The 19,373-nt window shown below is 49.4% G+C and overlaps 1 protein-coding gene and 1 long non-coding RNA gene across 14 annotated transcripts in view; one reads left to right on the forward strand and one right to left on the reverse strand.

Annotated features, from left to right (window-relative positions):
• The window catches only part of CADPS (calcium dependent secretion activator), a 294,058-nt gene that overhangs the window by 217,403 nt on the left and 57,282 nt on the right, over positions 1–19,373 (reverse strand). For all 13 annotated transcript variants that reach the window (XM_064156993.1, XM_064156990.1, XM_064156994.1 and 10 more), the window contains exons 2-3: positions 13,554–13,667; positions 6,814–7,146 (exon numbers count right to left, since the gene is read on the reverse strand). In XM_064156993.1, coding sequence (XP_064013063.1) covers positions 6,814–7,146; positions 13,554–13,667 — 447 coding nt within the window. The remainder of the gene's footprint in view (positions 1–6,813; positions 7,147–13,553; positions 13,668–19,373) is intronic.
• Positions 16,530–17,547, forward strand: LOC135182239 (uncharacterized). The gene is made up of 3 exons (XR_010305117.1): positions 16,530–16,630; positions 16,713–16,805; positions 16,909–17,547. It is a non-coding gene; the product is annotated as an uncharacterized LOC135182239 (long non-coding RNA).

Raw genomic sequence — 19,373 nt, forward strand, 5'->3', positions numbered from 1 at the left:
CTTATGGAACAGGCAACAGAAGGTTCAATCAAATTAATAATGAACAGATCTAAATTGCACTTCTGAGGAGCTCTGATGAGACAAGAGTTGGACCAACAGAGGCAGTGTGTCTTCACGAGGAGACAAATGAGCACTGCTTAGGCTGGCTGACAAAAATGGTGGTACCCAGCCATGGCTGCACCAAGGGCAGATCCTGCCTGACTAATGTAGTGCCTTCGTATGATGAAGTCACAGCAACAGTGGACACGGGAAGGGCAACTGACATCATCTACCTGGACCTGAGTCAGGCATTTGACTCTGTCCCACATGGCATCCTGGTCACCAAACTGGAAACACACAGTCTGGATGGGTGGAGCACTGCTGGATAAGGAATTGGCTGGATGGTGGCAGGCAGAGAGTGGTGATCAAGGGCACAATGTCCACCTGGAGACCAGTGCCAAGTGGTATCCCTCAGGGGTCAGTGCTGGCACCAGTGCTGTGTAACATTTTCATTAGTGACACAGAGAGAGGAATCAGTGCATCCTCAGCAAGTGTGCAGCTGGCACCAATTGTGTGGCAGTCAACATGCTAGAGGGCAGGGATCCATCCAGAGGGACCTGGACAGGCTGCAGAGTTGTGCCCAGGCCAACCTCATGGCATTCAACAAGGCCAAGTGTAAGGTCCTGCACCTGGGTGGGTGCAGTCCCAAGCACAACTCCAGGCTGGGTGGGGAATGGCTGAGAGCAGCCCTGAGGAACAGGACCTGGAGGTCTGTGCTGATGAAAAGCTCAACAGGAGCCTGCAGTGCGAGTGCAGCCCAGACAGCAACCCTGTGCTGGGCTGCAGCAAGAGCAGTGTGGGCAGCAGGGCAAGGGAGGGGATTCTGCCCCTTGGCTCTGCTCTCCTCACACCCCACCTGGAGTCCTGGGTGCAGTTCTGGAGCCCCCAGCACAAGAAGGACATGGAACTGTTGAAGCCAGGCCAGAGGAGGACACAAAGATGCTCAGAGGGCTGCAGCAGCTCTGCTATGAGGACAGGCTGAGAGAGTTTGAGCTCTACAGCCTGGAGAAGAGAAGGCTTAGAGGAGACCTTGGAGTGGCCTTCCAGTATCTGAAAGAGGCTACAGGAAGTCTGAGGAGGAACTATTGATAAGGTCTTGTAATGACAGGACGAGGAGGAAAGAGTTCTTTGCAGTGAGGGTGGTGAGACACTGGCACAGGTTGCCCAGTGGCTGCTCCCTCTCTGGAGGAAGCCAGGTTCAAGGCCAGGTTGGCCGAGGCCTTGAGCCACCTGTTCTAGTGGGAGGTGTCCCTGCCTATGACAGGAGGTAGGAACTGGCTGAGCTTTGAGGTCACTTCCAACCTAAACCATTCTGTGATTCTATGAAAGTGTGATCTGGACTGAAACTAAAAAGCACAGTGGCAATAACCATTTGCAGGGGTTATGGGGTCAGCATCCCAAGGCAAACGGATGCAATCTGCACTCTGAGTGTGGGCACAAGCTGAGAGCTGCTTGCAAACCCACCTGGGAAGGGAGCTCCCTGCTCATTTCAGGCCAGCCTGGCAGAGCAGAGATGTTTACAGAAGATGGCTTGTCAAACAGGGAGAGACAGATGCTGCAAATGCAAGTGTATGAACATGCAAAGTGGTTGTGCTTGGGGAGAGAGTGAGCATCTGGAAGAAGTCCTGCAGAAGCATGTCCCAGACCTGGCCATAGCACACAGGTACCACAGAAAGCAGGGAGCTGTTCCTGCCCGTGCCTGTCCTGGGTCCTCTCCCACCCCCAGTCCATCTGGGCTGCTGCAGTGCTGTACACACAATTCTCCTCCCTCCAGATGTGTCTGGCTTTAGTGCTGCAGCCTTGGCAGGCGCCTCTGGTTGCCTAATTTCTGACAGACTTCTCATATCAGAGATGTGTCAGTGCAGAGCAGCTCAGCACAGTCCAAAGGGCCATGGCACAGAAGAGTTTCCAAGCCATGAAGGGCAGTGTCCAGGGCTTTGTTTGCATCTCGAGCCTGCAGCAAGCAGGCATCCAGCTGCTGCTATGGCTTTGAAATCTGCCCTGTGCAAGCATCAAGAACTTCTGGGCTAGGAAACAATTTGCTACTAATGTCTAGGAAGGAAAAGGACAAGAAAATCCTGTTTCAGGGCTGGTGCCAAGACTTCATCATGAGAGATCAGGAGGAAGCTTTCACGGGGATAAGGGGCTGCTTACTGAATCGTTGCTCACTGCACATCATTTTTTGCCCTGCCTTGCAGCTCTGCTGTAGAAAACATGCTTGTCAAGTGCCATGCACCACTGGCTTTTGCCAGGAACTCCCCATACAAGCTAAGCAGGCAGAACCATTTGTAGATGAATAGGTTTTACCCATACCTGCAGCACACTGGCTGCAAGTGAGGGCTGAGCTCCTGTGGGAAGGAGCAGTGGTCAACAGCAATTTTGGTGATTCACTGCAAGGACAGAAGTGCAGAGCAGCTGCTGCTGCTCTCCTAAGGACTGAGTGTGGCCAGAGAGCTCCAGAGATCCCTCTGGTATAGCCCAGATGACATGACCTCAGGTAGCATTGAAGCAAAGCCTGCTGGTTTGAGGCTAATGGGAATATTTTAATGACAGCAATCAGACCATTGGTTGTGAAAAGAAAATGATGATGAAGTCTACAGCATTCATGAGTTTGCTGAGAGGGATGGAAAGCCAAAATGGCAACAGTCTGTCCCACTCTGGTCTAGGACACTGGATCTGTTCACTTCCTCCTCACTCTGCTTTTATATCTCCCTTCTAGTCTTGCCTAACAGAACCAGCATAAGATTTGCTGCTTGTTTTGTTTGTCAGTCTGGGAAAGTAGAGAGGCTTTGAGCCCCTTGTGGGTAGTGTTTTCTTTGTCTGGGAGAGAGTTTGGATTTCTGTATTGCTGATTTGTACATCATTGTAAATATATGTAAATGTATTGTGTATATATGCCTGACAATTTAGCTTTGCCCACCTGGAGTGCTGCATCCAGTTCTGGAGCCCCCATTACAAGAGGGCTGTGGAGATGCTGGAGCATGTCCAGAGAAGGGCCAGGAGGATGCTGAGAGGCTGCAGCAGCTCTGCTGTGAGCACAGACTGAAAGAGTTGGGGCTGTGCAGGCTGGAGAAGAGGAGGCTCCCAGGTGACCTTCTTGTGGCCTTCCAGGATCTGAAGGGGGCTACAAAAAAGCTGGGGAGGGACTTTTTAGGCACTATTGACAGCACGAGGGGAAATGGAGTGAAGCTGGAGGTGGGGAGATTGAGACTGGATGTGAGGAGGAAGTTGTTGAGCAGGAGAGTGGTGAGAGGCTGGACTGGGTTGCCCAGGGAGGTGGTTGAGGCGTCATGGCTGGAGATGTTTAAGGCCAGGCTGGCTGAGGCTGTGTGCAGCCTGCTCTAGGGTAGGGTGTCCCTGGGCATGGCAGGGGGTTTGGAACTGGCTGATCCTTGTGGTGCCTTCCAACCCTGACTGATTCTGATTCTAAACAGAGCTTCAGCTTACTTCCAAGCCGACTGAGCTGGTCTGGTACCTTTCAATAGTGTATGGAGGAGAGTTCCTAACCCACCACACACAGCTAGCAGCAAAGCCTGCAGCTTCCCTAGGTGCTTGCTGCTGCCTTCCCTGCATCACCTAATGGGAGCAGGAGCAGCAGTAAGCTGCTTCCACCTGGTCTCTGCACAGGGCAGGCTTCCACCACACTGCACCAGCAGCACAGCACAGTAACCATTCATACTGTACCCCAGGAAAGTATCACACAGCTGAATGAGTGCTGGCCCTGCAGCTTCTGAGCCGTGCCTGCTATAAAGGGCTCTCCCTTCTGCAGAGCTAATCCTCACTAGCCAGGCATTAAAACCAGAGCAGCTCTCGTGCTAATACTTGCTTTCAACAGAAATTACCTCTTTCTCTAAAAGCTTAAATTGCAGGTTTGCTCTCTCTGAGTATTAGAAAAGACCCAGAATGAAATCTTTCCCTTTCAGAGCAAAACCAGGACCTACTGAAGGAAACAGGTTGCTTGATGCAACAGGGCAACTCGTGAGGAGCAGCCACTGGGCTTGTGGTGTCAGCCAGAAAGGCTCTCATAAGCAGGCATCAGGGCAGCTATAATTAAGTATTGTTTCTGCACCACTGAGAACCAGAAAGGAAGAAGATCACACACTCAAACAAACCCACCCAAGCTCCTTAGCCAAGCACAGGCCAAGGGAAAAGGAGAGACCTAGGGCTTGAGTTGGTTTAAGTTAAACCCCCCCCCCCCCAACACTGCAGAACTGACTCAGCTCTCAGCACATCACTGAAAACATTATGGGTCTGGTTTAAAAAACACACAGTTCTTCCAGCAGAGGATGGAGGCACAAAATCTGGTTTGTAAACACAATTTATGAGGGCTGATGCAGTCCTTGCTGTTGCCTTTTTGCTATGAGGACACCTTTACTCAGGGACATTTATTAGCCTCTTCCCACTCTGCCGCTAAGGTCTGAGCTGAAGAAGATCAAATGTGAGATAATTAAACTCTTTACAGGAGGAAAAGAAAAAACCAGATCAAACATAATTTTGTATGTCTTGACAAGAATTGGAAATGTCTAGACAGAAGACAGGCAGAATTGGTCTCAAATGTATTAATTTCAGTCAGGAGTAGAAGCCTTGAATTACAGGGAAGAGATTGAGGTCTGCTCCTCCTCTGAAAACTTTCCACAGCATTACCTTACCCTCCCCGTGACTCTGCCATCCTTTATCCCGCCTGGGATATTTATATCCGATAGCAGGGGACTATAATCTGGGTCACCAACAGCCTGGACAGCCACACACAGCGCTCTGCAAAAGCTGCCAGGAATGCAAGCAGCACTGCAGACTCCCAGCTCCAAGGATCTGGGGAACTGACTCTTAGCCGAGGAGAAAAAGAGAGGAATGGGAAAAGTGTGAATCAGTTTGGGAAACCATAGTGCAAGCAGAGCCACCCTGAGGGCATGGGAGGTTGGGATGCTCTCTCCTTCCACCACAGGCACTCAGGGATCAAAGAGGCTCCCTCTACTTAAGGGGAATCCATACAAGCTCAGTGAGTTTGCATAAGACATCCACCCCGGGGGCATCTGAGCTTCAAGTACAAATAAGGTTATTGGAGGCTGAGGAACGTTTCTCTGTCATTTAGATTGCTGATGGGAAAGAGGAAAGACAAGAAAGTCACAGCAAAACAGCCCACTTAGGCACCATCAAAGACCTGTTCATCAAGGACACAGAGATGGAGGAACAAAGTTTTCCCATCTCAGCAATCCTCTAGGATTTCAGGAAAGAAAACTTCATATAAAAGACCTTCTAAAACATCTGCACAAAACCCTAAGCAACAAACCAAGATCAAAAACCCAAGCAAGAGCAAGAGAAGGCTCACTTGGGACTGCCAGAACATAACTGATAGTGTCACCAGAAGCCAAAGACCTCTTCCCTAGGGAAAGAAAACTTTATACAAATGACCTTCTGAAGCATCTGCCAAAACCCTAAGCAACAAACCAAGAGGAAAAAAACAAGCAAGAGCAAGAGAAGGCTCACTTGGAACTGCCAGAACATAACTGGTAGTGTCATCAGGAACCAAAATCCCCTTCCCTAGGGAAAGAAAACTTTATATAAAAGACCTTCTAAAACATCTGCACAAAACCCTAAGCAACAAACCAAGAGGAAAAAACCAACAATGAGCAAGAGAAGGCTCACTTGGGACTGCCAGAATGTGACTGGTAGTGCCACCAGGAACCAAAATCCCCTTCCCTAGGGAAAGAAAACTTTATATAATAGACCTTCCAAAACATCTGCACAAAACCCTAAGCAACAAACCAAGATCAAAAACCCAAGCAAGAGCAAGAGAAGGCTCACTTGGGACTGCCAGAACATAACTGGTAGTGTCACCAGAAGCCAAAGACCTCTTCCCTAGGGAAAGAAAACTTTATACAAATGACCTTCTGAAGCATCTGCCAAAACCCTAAGCAGCAAACCAAGAGGAAAAAAACAAGCACAAGCAAGAGAAGGCTCACTTGGGACTGCCAGAACATAACTGGTAGTGTCACCAGAAGCCAAAGACCTCTTCCCTAAGGAAAGAAAACTTTATATAAAAGACCTTCTGAAGCATCTGCCAAAACCCTAAGCAGCAAACCAAGAGGAAAAAAACAAGCACAAGCAAGAGAAGGCTCACTTGGGACTGCCAGAACATAACTGGTAGTGTCATCAGGAACCAGAATCCCCTTCCCTAGGGAAAGAAAACTTCATACAAATGACCTTCTGAAGCATCTGCCAAAACCCTAAGCAACAAACCAAGAGGAAAAAACCCAAGCAAGAGCAAGAGAAGGCTCACTTGGAACTGCCAGAACGTGACTGGTAGTGCCACCAGGAACCAAAATCCCCTTCCCTAGGGAAAGAAAACTTTATACAAATGACCTTCTGAAGCATCTGCCAAAACCCTAAGCAACAAACCAAGAGGAAAAAAACAAGCACAAGGAAGAGAAGGCTCACTTGGGACTGCCAGAACGTGACTGGTAGTGTCATCAGGAACCAAAAACCCCTTCCCTAGGGAAAGAAAACTTTATATAAAAGACCTTCTAAAACATCTGCACAAAACCCTAAGCAACAAACCAAGAGGAAAAAAACAACAATGAGCAAGAGAAGGCTCACTTGGGACTGCCAGAATGTGACTGGTAGTGCCACCAGGAACCAAAATCCCCTTCCCTAGGGAAAGCCCTCAGAGTCTGTCCAGAGAGGTTTCCAATCCATACCAGCAGTATTTTCCCCTTGGCAAGTCCTGCCCCAGGAAAACGCCTTCCACTGCTGCCCAGCCCGGGAGGAAGCTCTTACCTGACAGGCGTTGTACAGGAGCTGGTGCTCAAATTTCTTGATGCCCAGAATGTTCTGGAACATCTCGTAGAGCTGCTCCTTGCTGAGAATGAGCTCTGAGGCAGCGCTCGCCGTCATCCTGGCCTGCTGCTTCCGGGGGTCCTCTTCCCCGCGGTAGATGGCGTCAAACTTGGCCATCCAGGAGCTCAGGACGGTCTCCTTGCTGAGGCCATCGATCTCCGGCAGGCTCCGCACTCGCTTCTCAATGTGCTTCTTGAAGACCTCCCGGGAGTCGTTGGCCGAGCAGCCTCCGCTCTGCACCATCCTGGCCACACGGTCGCTCTTCAGGAACACCTGCCGCAGAGAGGTGCTGTCAGGTGGCGTCAGTTCAAACGCAGAGAGAGGCCAATTCCCCCTCACTGCCACCAACTAGGGTCCTGCTGCTGACTACTAGAAAAGACCCAGAATAAAATCTTTTCCTTTCAGAGCAAAACCAGGACCTACTGAAGCAATCTGCTAACTGCCTGCAGAGCTCCTCGCTCAACCACGTGTGGCCAGATGGAGAGAGGCTCCAGCTGCACTTTATGAAGCATAAGAGGCTGGGGAGAGGCCTTGAGCACAGCCCTACGAGGAGAGGCTGAGGGAGCTGGGATTGGTTAGCCTGGAGAAGAGGAGGCTCAGGGCAGACCTTATTGCTGTCTACAACTACCTGAGGGGAGGTTGTGGCCAGGAGGAGGTTGCTCTCTTCTCTCAGGTGGCCAGCACCAGAACAAGAGGACACAGCCTCAGGCTGTGCCAGGGGAAATTTAGGCTGGAGGTGAGGAGAAAGTTCTTCCCTGAGAGAGTCATTGGACACTGGAATGGGCTGCCCGGGGAGGTGGTGGAGTCGCCGTCCCTGGAGCTGTTCAAGGCAGGACTGGACGTGGCACTTGGTGCCATGGTCTGGCCTTGAGCTCTGTGGTAAAGGGTTGGACTTGATGATCTGTGAGGTCTCTTCCAACCTTGGTGATACTGTGATATTGTGATACTGTGATAATGAAACCAGGTGAAGCTTCTGCTTTGTGTCCACTCAAATGGGAACATTTTGATGCCATTAAGGCTCCTCTGACGTCCTGGCTGCACCTCACTGGATACAGGAATGCCCTTTGGGAAAACAGGAGTACGTTTTGCTTCACCAAAGGTTTTAATAAGGAAAGTTATTGCACAGTTGCACTCACCTAGCCGAGTTCTGCCCTGGCAGAGGGAGCCCAGCCATCCTGCTGAAGTTAACAGCATTGCTCTGAATTTAACCTGGTAGACAAGCCCCTAGGAAACCTCTGACCAGTGCTTATATTAAGCTACTGCACCAGACGAGATCTTTGCAGGCTGCCCTGCTGCCACATGACAGAAATGACTTTGTATTAATTAATTGATTGTTGCCTTCAGTTAAATAATGTCTGTGTCCCCACTTCTCTTTCCAACCTGGGCAACTAGCACTGCAAGAGCAGCATTAAAACACTCCAAGAAAGAACAAGGAGGAATGGCCTGAACTTTGCATACTGATGGGTAAATACCAAGGTAACTGGTGATCTGAAAGGTGCATGAGGCTGAATCCCTGCCTGCTCTGGCCCTGCTGAAGTAGCACAGGATGGTTTAGCATGGGCTGAGGCTGCCTGGGAAGGCTCTGCAGAGAAAGCATCTTGCCAGGTGCAGGACACTGACAGCAGAAGGGAGGGAAAAGGCATCTGCTGAAGATGCTTTTTCCCACTGGAGTGGGAGCAGAAGGGTCAAAACACAACAGACCCCTGCACACCAGGAAATGCCATAGGAGCAATGTAGAACTGAAGGGTGAGAAAAGGACAGGGGGATATTGTGTTGGCTCTCCTCTCCCAAGCCTTGAACACAAGAGAGCAATCACTGCCCAGCAAGAACTGCTGTTTTATTAATGATGCTGAGAACAGATGAATACAGCAGGCTGGGAAGAAGCTGTGCCAGCACCAGGGTGTATCTGTCAGCTCTCAATAATTAAAGAGTTTGAGGATGACCTAAGGACATCATGGATTTTTTTATATACCACTCAGCAACATGGCACTCTATGTTCCCAGATGCTGGGTGGCACAGGCAGCTGTCAGGAGCAGCAGTGGATTCTGCTCCAAGACCAGCCCAGAAATGGTACTGAGGAAGAGCTGGGCTGTTTCCTTCCAGCCTCACTGTGCTGGTGAAGGCACTCTGCAGATGAGATAAGCAGGATGCCACCAGCAGTCTGTTAGGCCCACACTGAAGTCATACCAGCACACATTTTCTTTCCTTGTAGAACCTAAATATGAGTGATGGCATCTGGGGGCACACAGATAGGTAATAGATAGGTAACAGATGAGAACTATTTAGGTAATAGATGAGAACTATAAGAATCCAAGCTGGCAGCACAGCCCAGGAAGGTCTCAGCACACTGACAGCTGGACAGGGTGGGAGGCTACAGCAAAGGGCCCTACTGCAACATCCTCAACTCTCACCTCCCCTCTTTACTCATCCTGCAGGCTCCTTTGGCCTGACCCCGTGTGACAGCACTAATGACTTCCCACACATGCCAGCACCAGCAGCAGCTATTAGTTGTGGTCCTCATGCCTGTGGCTAGGCTGATGCCACTGTCAGCAGAGGGACCTAATTTCCCAGCTTCCCTCAGCACCAGTTTACCCTCTACCCCAGGGGGAAGAGCAGCAGCCAACAAAGGAGGGATGGGCTTGGTAGAGGAGGAGCAGCTCAGGGAGCTGGGGGTGTTCAGCTTGGAGAAGAGGAGTCTCAGGGGAGACCTCATTGCTGTCTACAACTACCTGAAGGGAAGTTGTAGCCAGGTGGGGCTGGGCTTTTCTGCCAGGCATTCAGTGACAGAACAAGAGGACACAGCCTCAAGTTGTGCCAGGGCAGGTTTAGGCTGGATGTTAGGAAGAAGTTCCTCACAGCAAGAGTGATTGGTACTGGAATGGGCTGTCCGGGGAGGTGATGGAGTTACCATTCCTGGAGGTATTTAAAAGGAGGCTGGATGAGGCACTTAGTGCCATAGTTAGCTAGAAGGGCTCAGTGATAGGTTGGACTGGATGATCTCAGAGGCTTTTTCCAACCTGGTTAATTCTGTGGCTCTGTGATTCTGTGTGTGGGAGCATCAGTCAGACAGAAGGCAGCAGAAAAAGGCCATGAAATAGGAAGATAAAAAAGAAGAGATAAAAGGGATGTTTTGTCCTGCAGAGTGAGCTCTTTTCTTTAGCAGGTAACAAGTGACTTGCTCAGCTGCAAGACTGCCTAGTAGGACTGCCAGGATGACTCCTGATGCAAAATGCTACAGCAGCACATGCAGATGAGAACTGGCTTCTATGAACTGGGTCATGCATCTCCTGCTGCATCCATAGATGAGCCCTCAGTGTCACGAGTGGCCCCAACTCTATCTGCCAGCAGCAGAATGGAAATGGGTCTAGCAAAGCATTTCCATGGTACTCACTGAAGGGACTGCTGCAGAGTGCTAGTTGGCAGATGAAGATTTAGTCATTAGAAGTAAAAGGACATGAGACAAACTCTCCTGGATCACCTATTGGAAGTGTGCTGTGCCTGTCTTTCACACATGAGTCTGCAGCATTCCTGCAGGCACAGTAATGCTTTGCAACACAGTCTGCTTAGATCACTCAATCTTTCATTTGATAGCAGCCTACGAACTAGTCTAAGACTGACAACCACAAGCTTATCCCATGACAGCAACAAGAACAGCAGAATGTGGCTATGCAAACACACTCCTGACCCACACCACCACCTTCACCTCTTTCTTTTTCCAGCAGAAATACATCATTCCCCAGGTTACTAACCTAACCTGCACTGTTCCAAAGCAGACCCCTTAGAAAGACCAGTCATGTCCTGCACAGAGAAGGCCAGTTTCTGCTGAGCAAAACGCCCAGGTTTAGCATTTTCCAAGCCACCAGGTGGCTTTCTGAATCAGTTTCTAGATGCTAATTCCCAAATAGCATCCATTTAAGGGATGGTTAATTGCACAAAACTCTGAGATATGCAGGAACTGGATCAAGTTGTGCTGGGAGAGGTCTAAGCTGGGTGTTAGGAGGAAGTTCTTCACAGAGTGAGTGATTGGCATTGGAATGGGCTGCCCAAGGAGGTGGCAGAGTCACTGTCCCTGGAGGTGTTCAAGCAAAGCCTGGATGGGACACTTAGTGCCATGGTCTGGTTGATTGTCTAGGGCTGGGTGCTAGGTTGGACTGGATGATCTTGGGGGTCTCTTCCAATCTGGTTGATTCTGATTCTATGCTTCTATGATTCTATGCTGTGACTCTGCACTGGTTAGACCACACCTTGAGTATTGTGTTCAATTCTGGGCCTCCCAGTTTAAAAGGGACGTTGAGATGCTTGAGCGTGTGCAGAGAAGGGCGACGAGGCTGGGGAGAGGCCTTGAGCACAGCTCTACGAGGAGAGGCTGAGGGAGCTGGGATTGGTTAGCCTGGAGAAGAGGAGGCTCAGGGGTGACCTTATTGCTGTCTACAACTACCTGAGGGGAGGTTGTGGCCAGGAGGAGGTTGCTCTCTTCTCTCAGGTGGCCAGCACCAGAACAAGAGGACACAGCCTCAGGCTGCACCAGGGGAGATTTAGGCTTGAGGTGAGGAGAAAGTTCTTCCCTGAGAGAGTCATTGGACACTGGAATGGGCTGCCCGGGGAGGTGGTGGAGTCGCTGTCCCTGGGACTGTTCAAGGCAGGACTGGACGTGGCACTTGGTGCCATGGTCTAGCCTTGAGAATTATGGTAAAGGGTTGGACTTGATGATCTGTGAGGTCTCTTCCAACCCTGATGATACTGTGATACTGTGACTGCAGGATGGCTCAACCAAGGGTGGGCAGCACTCTGCAGAGAAGAGAGGAAGGAAAACACCACTAGCAGGGAATGCTGATGAGGCAGTGTGGGGAGGCAGAGAGGCTTTACCTTGAGCCCCTGCAGGTGGTGCTGAGGAAGACACAGGCAGTCACGCTACAGCTGCAGAGAAGCTGAAAGTACATGGCTGTAAACTAGAGGAGACCGACAGCTAGAAAAAGTTGTTGTGCTAAAGGACTCAGAGCAATGCATTATGCCTTTTGTGGCCTGTTTTAAGCAGGACAGGGCTAGTGGAGTGTCCAGCAGAACTGCAGACACAGACATCTAGTCCTGGTCAACTGCTCAGTGTAAGTTTGATCCCTTGGGGTAAGAATACAGCATGTAGCTTCTGGTGCTGCTCAGGACACATTTTCAGCCAGACCCACCAATGAAACCAGGATGTATTTTGCCTGTTTTTAAGCAGTTTCATTTTCATGCTTAATAATTTTACTGGAACAGACATCCTAAAATGCAGCTCAGGCCATTCTGAAAACATTTTCTAAGAGAATCTGTTTGGTGAAGCTGTGATAAACTGATGATCCCTTTGCAATTTCTTTTCTGATAAGAGATGTAAATTACTCTCAGCTTCCTTTCTGCACAGAGAATGATGAAGCAGTAACTGCTAAGCTGGTTTAATACAGTTAATCCAGAGCTAATTTGTGCTTTCCTTACACAGAAGCAGCTGCTCCCATTTTTTTATAGAGTCACTAAAACTGAAGAGAATTTTATCTGATTTTGGTCCCCCCCTCAGATTCCACTGCCAGAGAAATATTTCACCTAGGCAATTCAAACTCTTCACCTTCTATGACAGAACAGCTCTAGGGAGAAAGAGAAATGGCTTGCGGAAGGGCTAGCAAGAAAAGTAAGCGACGCTCCTCATACAGATCACAAACACTGATCTCCCTCAAAAGCAGAAGCTCTCTCTTTCCTCTTGAGAAATGAGATGAAAAGCAGCATAATGGGCTGCATACAAAGAGGTGCAAACATAGAATTGCATAGTAATCCTGTTGCAGAATTAGGAATGATGTTTCATGTTCCTCGGTAGCTTCTCATTTTCTAGCTATACATCTTCCTCCTCCCCTCTGTGCTTTACAGGACTTGTCATACCAAACAGAGAAGACAAGGCTCTTGCTGGAAAGCCCACAGCCACTGAGACACAATGGAAAAGCTGCAGCAAGAACTGAAGGTGCTGCCCAGTTTTCTCTTGGGAATTTTTATGCATACAATATGTGACATTTGTTTGAAGCTGTGTCATCTTCCCTTTTTAGAGTGCACTGCTTTCAAGCATCAGAAAGGTATTTTTCAGCTTAAAGGAAGGACAACCTTCTCCTTAATCAATCTGTAGAGTACAGCATGGGGTAGTGTGGGAATACAAGAAGACATATAAGAAGGAAAATAATGAGCTGTATGCAGAGAAAAAACTAGCCTTGGTTCCCAGAGCTCAGGATGTCTCCCACGTGGGAGAGAAGAACTGTCTGAGATAACAGGCCAGGTGGCATGGGAAAAACAAGGCATAAAGTCTGCTAAAAACAGGGCTGTACATCATCTGGCTTATGTTAATGCACTGTTTGTAAGTGGCTCTGGCTGTAGTAGGGTCTTGCACTTGCATGGAAGGAAGAGGCACTGCATCAATCTGAAGGTGGCTGCTGCTTGTGTCGACTATCGGCAGTGCCAGGGTAGGGGCTGCCACGCTCGCCACATGGTTGCACACACAAACCCTGACCCTCACGACCCTTGTGGTGTCTGGGACAGACAGAAGAGGCCTTGCACTTGCCTTTGCTTTGTGCTATTTGATACAGGACAATCCATTTGTTTAGAATTCAACCCCATCTGTGACTAGGGGTGGGAACAGGGACTCACACAGACACTGTACCGTCTCTCCTTACCTCGTAGTAGCTCTGGACGGCATTTATAAATGCTTCATCTGCCACAATTTGGGTTTCTCCATTGAGAAAGGCTTGGAAACGATCTTTGATTGTCTGGAGCTGCTGCTTACTTATCTGCAAAACAAGCCAGATGGAGAAAATTAGTCAAGAAAGATTGATGCATGAGGGAAAAAAACCCCAAAACGCTAATTCTTCTGCAATGTCTTATTGGGGTACTTATAATGTGCACTTCTGCTCTCCTTTGGGGGCAGCAGCAACAGATGAGGAATAAGGCACACATGGGTACACACACACACACAACCTGGCAAGGTCATTTAAGCATCATGAATCATAGAATGATCTGGGTTGGAAGGGAACTCCAAAGGTCAGCTAGTTCAGCGCCCCTGCAGTGAGCAGGGACATCCTCCATCAGATCAGGTGGCCCAGAGTGCACCTAAAACCACCTTGAACTTAATTCCTAAACATCTCTGACACCACAAAATGCACACGACTTTTACTGCTTCAGACTCACCGAAGCCAAAAGCAAGCTGCTGTCTGCATGCCTGGAAAAACCGTTCCAGTGCAATCTCTTCCCCAGTTAGCATCTCAGAAGATGAGGTTTTATCACTGAGCAGCAAGCTTTGCAAGCTGGCTGATGAAGATGACACTCATCAGCACTCCAGAGCCTTGAGACTTTTTATTTCCTTGCTTGTCACACACAAAGCATCAGTCAGGAGCAGTGGTGAAAGAATTTAATGCTAAAGAAATCACACAAGGGCAAATCTGTTCTCTTTATTCTAGAAAGTGCTTTCTCTGCTGCCTCTGCTGCTCAAACCAGTTTCTGTCCAGCGTACAGCTGGTATAACCTGCAAGGCAGTTCTAATTTTGGCACGATGACATCAGTAGGAAGTTTATAAGGGTTTATTCCAGCCTTGTAAGGTAACATGCCATTAGTTTGTCAATTTAACTGTCAGTTTAAAACCAGATAGAGCTAAAAAACCCCACCTCTTCAGCCTGTAGTGCAGACAGAGTCACAGCAGGCACATAACTCATGTACCAGCACTGCCAGCACAACATCAACATGAATGTTATCTGCATTCTAAAGAAGGGCTGCAGGGATTTAAATGTAGTTGTGCCTGGTTAACCACGGGACTGCTTCTGGTTTGAGGCTAAGAATTAATTTAGATGGGAGAGAAAGACACAAACAAGACATATATGTGACAGCTTCAAACTCAAAGGGAAAAGAAAGCAGTAAGAATTAGGACAACTATTTACTAATGACCAAAAGGGCTGAAGAAGAGTGCATTGTTTTTTTCCCCACTTGCATGCCAGCAGAAGAAAACAGGCCATTAAAATGGGAGAGAAAACTGAAATGAATGGTTCTAAGTATCTAAATAGCTTTGAATAAAGTTTGAAAAACTACAGATATCCAAAGGACTAAAGCATAATGAGGGCTGCTAAATACAGCTAGTGATAAAAAGCAGGAGAGGGACCACTTGGAGAACATAATGGTAAATATTATTGGATCTGGATGATGCTCCACGTGGGGCTGTGGTAACAAACATCATGAATACTGGTAATTAATTCTGCAACACCATGCTGAGGGGGGTTAGTGAACAGCACCAGTGTGAGGTGATAATCTGGGATTAGTTTATCCTCATGCTTACGGAGAGGTGCTCATCAAAGTGACATAAAGCAAGACCTCAGAAAAGGTGGAATGGCTTTTGCCATCCCTGCAGATTATGGAAAGTGGGGTCATTCCCGCTCCCAAAACAGCACCCCACGCCTCACAGAGTCCAGCATGTACAACAAGGCTCAGCATCACAGGGCTGGAGCAAAGACCATCCCTCTAACCTGACCCACCTCAGTCTTGGGCATTATCTGCACTGGGCCCTGTGGAAAAACACTGCTGAAACCCTGTGCTAGTGTGGGAATGCGAAGTGAAGGATGTGAGAACGGAATGAAGAATAACAACAGATGGATGCTGACCTTGGTTCCCCCAGCTGCTGGCTACCTTACCTCAGAAGGGATAGATAACAGACACCTTGTTAATGAGGAGAACAAGGTGTGGTTTATGCAGATGGAGTGGGCTGTCCTTGACTACTTATGCTAACGTGTAGGGTGTGCTCTACTGGCTGAGTGTCTACACATTCAAGCTGTAACGCAACAAAACTGTCTCTGGCATAATGCACACTGAATCGTCTGGAGTCCTGTGTGGCAAGGCCTTGATCACATTGATCTGCAGGCCTATGGCCACAGTTCCTGCAGCAAGCAATCAGAACAAGCAGCAAAGTCTGCAACATGCTAGTTTGAAGCTAGCTGGAATAATCTGTTGAGAAGAATTAGATGCTAGGCTGTGAAAAGGAAACAATGGTGATGTTTGCTTCACTCATAGGCTTGCTGAGATGTATAAAAACAAGGACACAGATAACAGAGCTGCTCTCTGGCTCTGGCTGCCTCCCTTCTCTCCCTAACCTGCTGTCTGTGTGACTAATCCCTCTGCTCCCTAACCCCCCTGGCCAATTCTCCAAACTCACCTTGAACATAAGGCAAAGTCTGGGATAAGGTAGAGGGGTGGAAGGGAGGTGGAAGGGTGGTTGGGAGCCCCTCCTGGGGACTCTGGTTTCTGGGCTGTTGTGTTTCTGTATTACCTTTAACTTGTATATTTCTGTCTCTGGCTGTATAGATTGTAACTATCTGCTCGTATCTTGTGCTAAGCTGTGAATATAAAGCTCCATTCTGCTTTCCAGCTCAGCTGAGTCTAATCTGGGTGATTATTCACAAGAGTGGGGTGGGGGGAGGGGGGCAGGTAACACCCAAACCATCACAAACCCCCTAGCTTTAAGGCTGGCAGGATGTAATTTTTGTCTCCAGAGAGTCCATCTGCCACGTCAGGCTCCTTAAGCCCTTTGTGGTGGCTGCCAATAGCACTCTAGATAGCATGAGCCCTTGAGGCAATACGCACAGCAGCAGACGTACATCAGGCTCCAAACTTATCTGGGTCCTGATGGAATTGCAAAGAAAACTGTGTCAGCAGTAAGAGAAGCCAAAGACAATGTAGTGAGCTCAGGCTGGAGACACCTGTGGGAAGGAGCTAGGTCTGGTTTTATTAAGCATTTAATTACGTGGAAGGAGAGAAAAGCAGGATGTTAATTAAAAGTATTAACGATTTTGCATTAGCAACCCTTGTGAGACAACAGGGAAGCAGAGGCTGTAAGAAACCAAGGAGAGAAGCAGGAAAACTACAAGTAACGCTGCCACCAGCGTGCTGAGGTGCAAGAAAAGACAGGCTAAGAGCACTGATAATCTCGGCTAAGAGGCTTTTCATTCAGGGTCTTTAAAACGTGCACGGCATTTTCTATCTGCTTCTTTTCAGGTTATCTCTTAGGACAACCTCCACGCCTCTAATGCCACCTAGCAGCAATAGCTTCTGCCCCTTGCTCAGAACGGCACGGGCTACCTCCGAAAGGAGGGATGCTTCTCGCAGTTCCTAGAAGCTCCCAGCGCACAGCTCGCTGCTGGGCACTGCGGAAATGAATCATCGCATCTGGCTCCCCCAGCCTGTCAGCTGCCTTCTCCTCGCCCCCAAGCTCTGGGTGTTTTCCTCACCCAGGGAAAAAGGCGATCCCCGCTGATGGCAGCAGGCTGCAGCACAGCCCGGGCCTGGCTCGCAGGAGCCTTTGTCTGCCGCTATGGCCAGCAGACCGTGAGGCAGCGCTGCGGGAGCGATCCCTGCCCCTGCCGCTGCCGCTGCCGCTGCCGTGGCCATCAGCGAGGACGCAGTCAGCCTGAGCTGCCTGCATCTCAAACCGAGCTCCGCAGCACAGCGGCAGCGGGGAAGCAGAGGGTGGCCAGACCCACCAGGCAATGAAGTCTGCCCGGCATGCTCCATCCCCTGTTTTGTGCCTCTTCTCTCCTGTCAGCTGCCAAAGGCATCGCTGCCAAGCCCCAGAAGAGACCTCCAGCCAGCCAGGAGGCACGGCAGAGGCAGGGGAGCAGCCTCAGCCCCTGTGTCACACTTTAAAGCAGGGCCAAGCAATGCCACTGACCCATCCAGGGGCCTAGAAGAGAACATGCCCTGCATGCTCACCTGAGAACTTCAGTGCTGTAAAGGCAGGAGCATTATTTTATCTCTTGCTGTTTGAGGCACCAGTGATCAGCTAGAAATCCACATAAAGCAAGCCAACAGCTTCTGCAGGCCCAGAGTGGCTACTAAGGAGCCAACACAATGCACTTCTCAGGTACCTTCAGTATGCCAGGACAGCCTCTCACCAGCTGTGGCAGGGGATGAAACCCTGTTGGGTTGCAAGCTCCTTGCATGTAAGGATTGTGGGGGCAGAGATTTCTTCTGCTCTTGTTAGACCCCACCTGGAATACTGTGTACAGTTCTGGAGCTCCCAACACAAGAAGGACATGGAACTGTTGAAGCCAGTCAAGAGCAGGGCATGAAGATGCTCAGAGGGCTGCAGCAGCTCTGCTATGAGGACAGGCTATGAAAGTTGGGGCTCTGCAGCCTGGAGAAGAGAAGGCTTTGAGGAGATCTTGAAGTGGCCTTCCAATATCTAAAGGGGACCTACAGTAAGTCTGGGGAGGGACTACTGACAAGGTCTTGCAATGACAGGACAAAGAGGAATGGGTTTAAACTGGCAGAGGGGAGATTCAAACTGGATGTTAGGAAGAAGTCGTTTGCAGTGAGGGTGGTGAGACACTGGCACAGGTTGCCCAAGGAGGTTGTGGAGCACAGAATCACCCAATGTGATCGAAGATCTTCGATCACATTGGGTGATTCTGTGCTCCACAACCTCCCTGGAGGTGTTCAAGGCCAAGCTGGGTGAGTCCTTGAGTGACCTGTTCTAGTGGGAAGTGCCCCTGGCAGAGACATGGGAGTAAGCAGGAGTGCAGTGGTGAATGGAAGAGGTTTGCTTTCCCAGTCCTCACTGCTTTTGCCTACAACCTGCTTTAGTGCCTGACAGCTGCTAAAGAAAGAACAGCATTTGACAGAGACTGCTGAACACTTTGCTGCAGAAAATCACAGAATGCTTTGGGCTGGAAAGGATTTTCAAGGATCATCTAGACCAACCCAACCTGTAGTAAACAGGGACACCTTCAACTACATCAGGCTGCTCAAAGCTCCATCTAACCTGACCTTGAATGTTGCCAGGGATGAGGCATCTGCCACCTCTCTGGGTGACCTGTGCCACTGTCTCACCGTTCCAAATGCTTGTATTTATTCCTTATCTCTATCCTAAATCTGTCATCTTTCCATCTATTATCGTGACATCTTGCCCTGTCACAGCAGCCCCTGCTAAAAAGTCTGTCTCCATCTTTCTTCTAGGCCCCTTTAAGTACTGAAATGCTGCAGTAAGGTCTCCCTGGAGTCTGGCCTTCTCCAAGTTGAATCATAGGATCATGGAATCAAGTAGATTGGAAGAGAGCTCCAAGCTCAACCAGGCCAACCTAGCACCCAGCCTTGGCCAATCAACCAGACCATGGCACTAAGTGCCTCAGCCAGGCTCGTCTTGAACACCTCCAGGGACAGGGACTCCACCACCTCCCTGGGCAGCCCATTCCTCTCTCTGCCAACAACTTCCTCCTAACATCCAGCCTAGACCTCCCACAGCACAACTTGAGACTGTGTCTCCTTCTTCTGCTGCTGGTTGCCTGAGAGAAGAGACCAACCCCACCTGAGAGAGCCTCCTCTTCTGCAGGCTGCACACCCCCAGCTCCCTCAGCCTCTCCTCACAGGGCTGTGCTCCAGGCCCCTCACCAGCTTTGTTGCCGTTCTCTGGACACCTTCCAGCACCTCAACATCTCTCTTGAGTTGAGGAGCCCAGCTCTCAG

This window comes from Pogoniulus pusillus, chromosome 16 (assembly GCF_015220805.1).
Source record: "Pogoniulus pusillus isolate bPogPus1 chromosome 16, bPogPus1.pri, whole genome shotgun sequence".
Taxonomy (NCBI): Eukaryota; Metazoa; Chordata; class Aves; order Piciformes; family Lybiidae; genus Pogoniulus; species Pogoniulus pusillus.